The following is an 11,005-nucleotide window of genomic DNA, read 5'->3' as shown; positions in this document are numbered from 1 at the left end:
AAGGAAGGAAAAGGAAGGAAAAGGAAGGAAGGAAGGAAGGAAGGAAGGAAGGAAGGAAGGAAGGAAGGAAGGAAGGAAGGAAGGAAGGAAGGAAGGAAGGAAGGAAAGAAGGAAGGAAGGAAGGAAGGAAGGAAGGAAGGAAGGAAGGAAGGAAGGAAAAGGAACAGAGAAAGAAAAGAAAGAAAATCATATTCAAATAGCATTTTACTAATAGAAGTTAAATTTGGATGGGTATTTTTAATGATATCTCATTGAATCTCTTCTGGATCTGATTCAGTCCAACATTTTATTGGTAATTTGGATGACTGATGACTCCCCCAGATCTGGTAACTTCTGTGAACTTGCTGAGAGCACACTCTGTCCCTTTGTCCAGGTTGCTAACAAAGACAGTTAAAAGTATTGGCACCAGTACTGGTTCTTGAGGGACATCCCTAGCAACCAGCTGCCAGCTGGACTTCATACCACTGATCACAACATTCTGGCCCAGCAATCCAGCCAAGTTACCACCCATTATATTCTTTACCTATCCAAAACACTTCTGATCAATTTGGCTGTAAGAATACTATGGGAGACCTCTTAAAAAAACTTTCCAAAAGTTATTATGAGGTTATTATGAGGAAAAATACCCAGCTGCGACTAGCCCTCGGAGCCCTTCCTGTTCTCCATAATGCCTGGACGAGTCTTTCAGGAGGATTTGATCCACAGATTTCACAGAAACTGAGGTTAAGCTGATTACTCTTCCTGAAGATGGGTGTGGTATTTTCCATTTGTGAATCATAAGAAATATTCCTCAGTCATAATGAACACTCAAAAATGGCAGGGAGTGACTTTGCAATGATGTTGATCAACTCATTCTCCACCCTTAAACTCACGCCTTCTGCTCACATAGACCTGTATATTTTTGATTTGCTTAAATGCTTTCTAACTCTATTTTACTGTGTGGATAGAGTTTCAGCCACAAGGCTCAAGAACTCGGGATTACTGAAGGCAAATCTTGCTATTAAAAAAACAAGGTAAATAAGACACTGAGGAGCATAACTGCTCTGAGTCCTTATCACCAAGGTTCTCTGCATGGTTGAGCAATGGATCTATATTTTTCTTAATTTTTCTCTTGTTCTGAATATACCTATAGAAGCCTTTCTTGTTACTCTTCATATTCTTCAAAGTTTCAACTCCAGCTAAGCTTTAGCTTTCCTACTACTTTTCCCGGTATGCTCAGTTATTTCTCATTCTACATCGATATTAGAATTATTTAATAAGTGAATTTGAGCTCAGTCAGGAGTTTACTATTCAGTGGTAGTAGCTTTGTGCTACTTTGTGCTTGACTTGCATACCTGATGCTTCTCAGAGGTTCTCCTGGCAGATCAGATCAGCCAGCCATACCAAGCTCCTTAGGACTCCAGTTCAGTTTCCCAAAAGATCACACTGAGAAGACCTCTGAGTCTGAAACCTATCCTGTTATTCTGAAGCCCAGGTTTACAACACTCTTGTTGATCTTCATCATCTCTTTTGAACATTTAGCTCTGTGATCTCATGGTTTTTACAGATCTCATCAATATTCCCAACCCTAATCTGTTCATTGATGTACATAAATTCAGCAGAATAGCCAGCAGTACTTCAAAAGAAGAAATCTGAAATGGATCATTTGGCAGTGTGATTTTGCTTTAAAAATCCCATTCTGTGGTCTACTACTAGAAAATCATCCAGAAATCACAGGAAATAATTATTTTACTTCATGTAGCACCATCTCCAGTATTGACCTTCACATCTTCAGAAAGACACAGACAAACTGAGAAGAATTCAGAGCATTGACAATAGCACAGATGAGGGTAGCTGACAGGAAGCAACTGATAAATTTGTAGAAAACTCATTTAAATCTTCTGCAGGCATGGTGAGGCAATATAACAGGTTATATCAGATGCTGTAGAACTCACACTGTTGGAGGTTTTTAACTATACATTAGGCAAATAACTGTCAGCAATGCTCAGTATATACTGATTCCATCTTACAGCAGAAAATTATCACGGAGCTTTTATACAGCCTACCAATCCTATGACTTCATGGTGCTTAACTGTGAGCTTTAATTAATGGAATTACTAATATTTCTAAACATATATGTAAGCTTTTCATTCAATTAATCTGTAAGGAACCTTGAAGGATCTGAAAACTAATTCTAGAAGAACCTCCTTCTCTCTTCTCCATTTTCTGTGGCATGTTATGGAGTTCCTCCAATCAACCAAAAGCTCTTCCATATTATTCTAGGGTACAATTAAAACCGTTTTTTTTTTTTTTTTTTTTTTTCATTTTATGTGAAAAAGTTCTCTGCTTTAATTTTCCAAGCCCTTTTAAACTAAGACTGTCCTATCCTAGCTTCAAGTCTTTCAGTGCTAAGAACTATTCAGAAAATACTGCTCCCTCACAGATCTCATTGACACTCAGTTTAGAGCATTAGCATCCAGGGTGAAGGCATGACCACACCACCTTCTTTTCCTGTTACCCAGAAGAAAATACAACATTTTCTCAAAGCTTAAAGTTGTCCTGGAGAAGAACACGTGGTAGGTTCTGCATGTCCTTCAATCCTGACACATCTCTCACTGCCTGGAAACATTCAGACCTTTAAAAAGTAGTTGTGATTATACTCATGTACATTATTAGATCTAAAACTACAGATCATTTACTGATTGATGTTTCCAGAAAATATGATTTAAAAAAGAGTACAAAACATGCTAATATTTAAATACCAGACTACTTCGAGTTTTGTTGATTGAGGGCCATTTTTTTCACTGTTGACTTATCTTTTGGACAGAGCTATTTTATTTACCTCATGATTAAATCTGTGCCAACATGCAGAAGACTTCATTATACCCTGGATCAGGCTGTTGGTGTACTGCTTTAACTACCTGTGCAGATATTATCAGAATTGTTACTTAGCTAGCAAGCAAGCATAAGTCATATTAACCTGCTCTTTCCAGTATTGTCTCATTCCTGCAGTATGCGCACATTGCATCAGGCTGACATTAGTGATTCTGAATATCCTACTTTACCTTGCCTTTATGATCACCCTTAGGAGTATAATTGACAGTATGGTTGTCACTTTCCTTTGAACGGGTTAGTCAGGAGTTCAAAAACAGCAATCACTTTTCATTTCTAACAACATTTCTTTAAAAAAGATATTTATTTTTGTATTTTCTTCCTGTAGATTATAACACAAGTGAGCAAAAGCAAGCATGTAAGAAACATGAACTTTACGTCAGTTTCCGAGATTTGGGATGGCAGGTACTGTTACTCATTACTCATTACTCATCATCATTACTCATGATCTGTATAGGTCTGCAGTAAATGAAACCTAAATCTCCACAGTTGTTAGTAAAGGAACTTTTGAAATTTGCCCTCAAATTTTCCATGCTCCAGTCTTCTGTGAGTCAAAGGGATTTCACTGGGTTTGGACCCATAGACAATATGAACTTACATCACTGTTCAGTGGTCTTTAAAACACCAAAGCCAAATTGACATAATTCCTAGGAAAAAATCTGTCTTTTGTAAAATAATAAGAAAAAAAGATATTTCTAGTAGAGGGCTACAAAGACAGAAATAGAGTTATTATGAGGAAAAGAAAACAGAGAACAGTCTAGATGTTTTTTGTCTCAACTCAAATTCTGAATTTTGTAGTATGTTTATACTGACAGCAGCCTGAAGAAGTAGGAATAGTGTTTTCACAAGTTTGCAGAGCATAAGTATCCTGTCTGTGGTGACAGAGCAGGCTTGTGATATTGACTTGAGCTCAGGCTTCTGAGTCAATCAGCTTTGTCTGTCTTTTTCAGGTATCACCAATTCTTTCCTTTTTTTTGCTGAAACATGAAATTCTGGTATGCCCCATGATATACAAGGTGCACAGATAAGTCAGTCAAAGTGGTCACAGAAAAAATAAAATCTTTTTTTTTCCACAATAAATACTTGAAAAACTCGAAGTTGCAGTTGGAGATCCAAAGTTACGCTGTATAGAATTTAATCTGTGAGACTCAGAATAGAATAAAAAACAAACAAACAAACAAACAAACAAAAAACAAAAACATGAAATAGATTATCTCCCTTCTTTCCATGGAAAATCCGTTACCTTTGCCTAGCAAAGGAGAAATTCAGCAAACTAAACACATTGATTTGTTAACATTTTTATATATTTTCCTTCAAATGTTCTTTTCCCTATACAGTCTGTGTTGCTAGATGTTATCAACATTAATGATTCAGTGATACTCAACTGAGTAATCTCTAGTAACCCTTAGTCTCATGCAATATTACAATTGATAGTATTGAATACGATGAAAAAAGAGAACACATTTTAATTACGTTAACTACGTAATTACACGCTCAAAAAAAAGCAGTAAATAATTTATTTCTGGGAAGAAATGTATGCTAATAAATATGTTTGGACCTTTAATTCCCTTTACAGCCTCATCGGTTGGTATTCAGTTCAGTTTAATTTAATTTTCATTGGAGTTTTGCAGGAAGAAAGCAAATACTTTTATTTTTTTGGCAAACAAAAATATATTAACATGCCACGTTCTGAAGTTCATTTTGTCCTTGGACAAGCCTTAGTTAGTTTGATATAGTTTTACATTCTCTGCGTGAAAAAAAAAAAAAAAAAAAAAAAAAAAAATTGAATGAATTTATTTGTTGTGATTTTTAGGACTGGATTATTGCACCAGAGGGCTATGCTGCATTTTACTGTGATGGAGAGTGTTCCTTTCCCCTCAACGCCCACATGAATGCAACAAACCACGCCATTGTTCAGACACTGGTATGTCTCTGCCTATGTTACACTTCCCTGTTTCGCACTTGTGTCTTGAGACAGGGCCTGTCTCTTCCTCTCTGTTTACTACCACTGGATTTTCATTATTTCTATGAAATTACCCATTTCAAAGATGTGACTTGATGATTACACAGGAGAACAGATGAATTGTCCACAATGGCCTGTGTGATAGGTTTCCCTTCAATTTAAAGAACAATAATACATGAGAAGATTATGTCTTATTATTGAAGCACTGTGTGGACAGGAACCAAAAGGGGTCTCTGGTTCCCCTGATTTTTTTTATTTTATTTTTTTTGCAGCTTACTGAAGCTCCATGTTAGCATCTACATGCTATTCCTTCCAGAAATGTTGACACTTGGCCACTCTGTGGACCTCTGTCGTCAACTGTTGGCAAAAAAACTTAAAATGTAATTGAATGTGAAGCTTTGCAAGCAGATGCATTTGCATTTAAGAAATTGTGTTCAGTCATGCCTGGCTAACAAATGCAACTTATAAGTAAGTGTGCTTGGATTTGTTGCTCTGCCTGGTACATGTAAAAGAACTGCAGCCAGCTTTTTGCCTCTGCCAGTTCTTATGTTAGTCCTGTGCATCAACCACAGTTGCCAAAAGGATGATCTTAGTTGGATCAGCTCACAAGGCCTCCTCCAGCCCACAAGTGTTCAGCTACACTTCAGTAAACACAGCAGCTCCAGAAATCCAGAAGGACTTTTAGAATGCAGTGCCGCAGGTCTGATGAATGGTCATGATTTTTCAAATGCGGCAGCTGAACTGAAAACTGTTAGTATTAAAAGACTGATTAAGAAATGGAGGAATAGATACAATAAACAAGAAAGGAGAGGGAGTATGAAATGAGAAGATAAAATGGTTGTTATTCCTGTGAGTTTCTAGAAATGTCAAAGCACTTACTTGCCTGAAATTACAGAAACATGGTTTTGTGCTCTTTGATTTGGATTGAAAAAAAGTAACAGAACAACTAGGCCTGAAAAGGCCTTTTCAACTATCACCTTCCTAGGCAAAACCAAAAAAAAAGAAAAGAAAATGAAGAGAAATTTTGGTTTTCCCCAATTCTTTCTGATAGAAAAAACTTTGCTTCTGAGAATTGCTATGTTACTTGAAAGGGATATTTTTAGAAACTCACCATGTGCTGAGACCCATCCCTTTCCATACAACTTCTCATTTATATACCTTCCCCAAGCCCAGACACCAGTATAACTCTTATTTCTCTACCCCAGAACTGAAGCCAGCAGGATGGACAAAAAGAAAAGTCAGAGGCTGGGAATACACAAACTTGTGGTAGGAGGTTCAGGTGAAGGGGAACAGCAAATGCTACTTGGCCAGGAATATAGCAGTGTGCCTAGGAGATGATAAGGAACAGAATCCATGCAGTCTTGAACTGAAAATAAATAGGTCAGCAAAGCAAAAGTTTATCATTATGTAAACATGGCCCAGAAAAATTACCAATAACACTGAGATCCTCAACTTAGAGTTCCCTGCTACAATTATGGGCCGTTAAATAAAGAAATGGCTCCGTGCTATTTTCTGTTGTGTGTCTACCCTTTCAAAAAATGATTAATTTCCTATGTTTAAGAAATTTTTGTAGATTGTCCACTTATTAAAAATTGGATACTTAGATTTTCTCTCATTTTTATGGCCTTTCTGGATTTGTCTCCCTCTGCATGTACTGTACATGCGTCCAGTTGTGCAGCCAAAAAATCAAGAAGCTAATTAAATTTTAACTGCACATAAATTAGATGAGATAACAGTAGTTGAATGCTTTATGGTTTAAATTATGCACAATTCAGATTTACACAAGGTGTGCACATGGGGATGGCTTGAGAAACAATTATTCATATACCCCACCCTCATCCAAATGTAATCATCTCTCAGTCATACTGATTACACCATTCTAAAAAAGCCCACTCTTTGGGGCTGGGGAAGTGATCGTTCCTTGGTACTCCTCCAAACTTTACTCTTTTTTTTTCTTTTGTAACAAGCATAGGAGAAATGTTGGGCAAGTACCTTTCTCTTTTTCTGAGGTTGAACTTAGGTAGACAGAACATACAGATACATATAAATACACGAAAGGCTGTATTTAATGAATTATATTATCTTTCTTCTCCAGTCAACCTCTGAAATTTGTTGACATAGGAATGATCTCATGATCATTCAGTTCAGGGCATCTGCAGATAGACTCACACTGTCTTCCAGCCTTTTGAAATTCTACCCTTTGTACAGATGCTCCCTCTTCGCCATGCTGTGCTCACTGTTGTGAGGGGCTGCAGGGCATCGGAGCTGATGAGGCAGGAGCTGGTGGAACCAGAAGTTGTTGTGGGGCAAACATCTGTCCAGACATGGCACAGTCATTCTTTTCTTTGGTTGCTTTGCTATTCATTTGTTAAACTGTTTTTAAATGTGTGTCTAAACCCTTTCTAAACTGTTTCTTCAGGATTTATTATTGCTCATTTCAAAAGACCTTCTCATGGTAACAGTTATGTAAAAATCGTTTCCTGATAGACTTTTCTCTGTTGTCTGGCAAAGACTCGGGGCTTATATCACTGCAAGACAGATGGCTCTAACAGATTTACAAAGACTTAACATACAAATGAAACCTATTACTGCTGAAGTCTTCATCCATGCCTTAATAATCTCTTGCCCTCTCTATTACAACTCCCTTCTTTCTGGCCTCCACAGTTTCCAAGTCTTCAGCATGTGCAGAATATTGCATCCAACCTTCTTTCAAGCACAAAGAACTTCCCCCATTTTCAGATATTTCCACTAGATCTTGTTCGTTCTGGGATGCTGTTCAAAACTGTTTTTCTTCTCTTTAACCTTTCATTGATATATTTCGGCCTAGTATACAGAAAGCTTTCTCTGTCTTGGTCCTTTCCCCAAACTTCCTGTCCAGCTGGCACTCAACTTACAGATTCATTTCGACTTCAGTAGAAGTAGAGCTGGATGCACAGATACCTAGATAAGACCTTAAAATGCACTCATGCTGTCAGAAAATGCACATCTTACTCTTTCATAGACTGAAAACAGTTTTTCAGTATGAGCCATTTGCTTTCTGCCACATCTTTCCTCCATGCTGAGACTCTATGCAAGAAAGCATTTTAGCACATGCTGGTGTCTTGGTGAGACAAGGGACATGAGCATGTGCTTCATGTAAAGCATCGTCCTCAACAGAGATGATACTAACATATGCGTTTTCCCAAACTGCAGCCTAACTTCAGCTCTTTTCTAAATTTCATCTGAAAACCAACTTTGTATCTTGGCTGCTTCTTCTCCCTTAACTCTCCATCTGCTATTATTGTATAACACTGCCTGCAGGACTGAAATCAGAGCAACATTCTGGAGGTAAGCTCTGCTTTAAAGTTGCTAACTGAGGAAAATCTGCAACCGCAGCAGTGAATTGCAAAGACATGTCTTGATCTGACGTTTCCCTTTTTGATACATGAGCTGTGTATTTCTGTGTCTTTCAGGTTCATTTGATGTTCCCTGATCATGTACCAAAGCCATGCTGTGCACCAACAAAACTGAATGCCATCTCCGTGCTCTACTTTGATGACAGTTCCAACGTTATTTTAAAGAAATACAGGAATATGGTGGTGCGTTCATGTGGCTGCCACTAGGATGAAAAAAGTAATAATCTAAAGCAGAGGGGTTTGTTCAGAATTGTAATAAAGTCAAGATATAGGCCTTGCTGATGGGAAGGCAGTTCTAAATTTATTCCATTTCATGTCATCTCTCATTTAAATGTACAGTATAATGTATATAGCAGCTTTTATTTATTTAAAAGTATATAGTTTCTTTTGTATGAGCAAAATTTCAAAATCATTTATTTTATGGGTCACCTTACTAAGCGGTAGAACTTCAGAAACTAATTTTTTTTTTAATTGAACATACTGGAACATAAGTAATTCCATTTCCATACATTAAAGTAAAACCTTTGTATAGATTTTTTTTTAAAGTTAGTAACTCCGGAACTTCTGTAGCTGCTTCATATTGTTTAAAGAACTGAAATACGTTTGGTCATATTGTGCCAATGAAAACTGTGGAGGGATATTTATTTAGAAAAAGGCACAGAATAAAAAATAAACATGACTGCTTGGCCAAACATATTTTTTTCTTTTAGAAGTTCTGCTCCATTAGAAAAAGTGAAATGTTGAACAGTGTTAAAGTAAATAAATAGTAGATAGAAAATAGAAGTGAAGAGATTGCACATGTAACTATTTTCTTTAACGAGATGAGTGTAACTGAAGGAGCGTGCTACTTCTGGGCCTGTGGGCTGCAGGGTTTGCAAAAGGATCAGAACTTTGGGAATTCTGCAGACAGACTCTAGCCTCTAGATCTGACCTTCCAAGTTAACACTAAACATCGACCTACAACGTTCTTACCTCAATTCACATTAGTCCATTATCCATCACAGCATGCTACCGAGGCAAATATTTTTATAATAATAGCACAAGGTGAAATCAAACAAAAACCCACACAAGCTGTACTGCCACACAGGTGAAGTTACCATATACTTGTCTGGGATGATGGCTGTTCACGTGGAAAGATGAAAAATACCATTCATAAGTAATTTGCAGCCCATGGTCAGTCCCATCTTCTTTCCTAGTAGGTTTGATTTAAATAATGAGACTAAGATTGGATATCTTTCCTCTTCTTAGCATCAATTTTTATAACTTTGAGATTTCTTAAATGCATACATATATTTTTTCATTTCCCTACATTTTTGGCCTCGAATAAAATCCTGTGGTCATGAATTGCACAATTTATAATGGTAACATTACCATTCTCACAACCAGCACCCATGTGCTTATTTTGAATTGAACACATTTAAAAACTTTGGACACCTCCTTGTTCTAGAATTATGAAAATGAGAATATTGAAACTCTTTTCTCTTTATTAAATGGCTAACCACAGTATGCTTTTATCTTGAACTACCTTGATTGAAAATGCTTTTTAACAGTTCTCAGAGTGCTGTTAACAAGTGAATAGTACATACAAGTCTCTCCTTAGACAATCTATTCATGTAGATGATGACTTCAGTGGTTATTTAAGGCACATTTCAGAAAACTCAGATTATGACAGACTGATAAATCAGCATGTGTGTGTGACTGTGTATGCATGCGAATGTGCAGCTGTCTTTTTTGCAAAAACTAATTTATTTTATCTTGCTACTGGAGTATTACATACATCTTGTTATGCATACACACAGGTTTTTGAAAAATGAATAGTTCTGATTTCTGTCTTCAGAGCTCTATCTCTTTAATAGGAACAATTCCATTTTACGCTTCCAGTTCTACTTTATACATACATTACCAATATCTATGCTTAGTTGTGGTTCATGCACAATGATTTATATCAAATTATTATGTCTCCAACTGAATTACCAATTTGGAACAGCTAAATAAAAATAAAGTTAAATTACCAAGTTATTTTCAAAAAAATTTCAGGTTGCTGTATAAATTGGGCAGGAGGATATGCTTTTTAGAAGTTGGTTTTTTTCTAAATAGAATTTGATGAAACCTCCATTTTGGGTACATTAAGTAATATATTTTTAAATAATGGTGTACCATTTTGAGAATAAGAAACGGAAGATTATTGTTATATTATTCTATAAAATATGCTGTTGGAATATATTTCTATATTTTGAGACATAATAAACCTGTAATACTACTTTGTTCTGCTGTGATTTTGCTTCTCAGACACATGGCAAAGTGACACCTACTTCATACATTATTTTAAAGCTAAAAGCAAGAGATTGCTTAGTTATTCATAGATTTTTTTACAGTTCATTTTTATTACAGACATTTTGCAAAATGACTTTTGTTATGTCTTCTGATATGTCCTGTATTTTTTTAAGCTGCAGCTGGTTGAACCATCTACTCTATTAATAAATATCACACCTTGAATTCATACCTCCAAACTGCTCGCACTCCATTCAAAATATACTAGAAATGCAGAAATATTTTTTAAAATCTCCTTAAATACCTAACTAATCATTCCTCTGTTTGAAAGGAAGGATATTGGCACCACACTCTCTGCATGCTCTGAATAAGGCTATATATGCATACTTTCATATAAGCTGGTTCAGGTTATCCCTTCTCCAAAACTACTGTACAGGGCTTTCTGTTCTTTTGCTAGGTCCTATCAAATATCTCTGATTTTATATATATTTATACATAACATATA

The 11,005-nt window shown here is 36.3% G+C and overlaps 1 protein-coding gene across 2 annotated transcripts in view; it reads left to right on the top strand.

Moving 5' to 3' along the window:
• Window positions 1-10,489, top strand: part of BMP5 (bone morphogenetic protein 5) — a 53,264-nt gene extending 42,775 nt beyond the window's left edge. For both annotated transcript variants that reach the window (XM_042895152.1, XM_042895151.1), the window contains 3 exons: window positions 3,200-3,276; window positions 4,685-4,795; window positions 8,287-10,489. In XM_042895152.1, coding sequence (XP_042751086.1) covers window positions 3,200-3,276; window positions 4,685-4,795; window positions 8,287-8,436 — 338 coding nt within the window. In that variant the 3' untranslated portion in view covers window positions 8,437-10,489. The remainder of the gene's footprint in view (window positions 1-3,199; window positions 3,277-4,684; window positions 4,796-8,286) is intronic.
• The last annotated feature ends 516 nt before the right edge of the window (window positions 10,490-11,005 follow it).

The sequence above is a fragment of the Lagopus leucura genome, unplaced genomic scaffold (assembly GCF_019238085.1).
Source record: "Lagopus leucura isolate 7727_CA_CO unplaced genomic scaffold, USGS_WTPT01 Super-Scaffold_73, whole genome shotgun sequence".
NCBI lineage: Eukaryota > Metazoa > Chordata > Aves > Galliformes > Phasianidae > Lagopus > Lagopus leucura.
The sequence above is the reverse complement of the archived record's forward strand: the minus strand, read 5'-3'. Positions and strand labels throughout refer to the sequence as shown.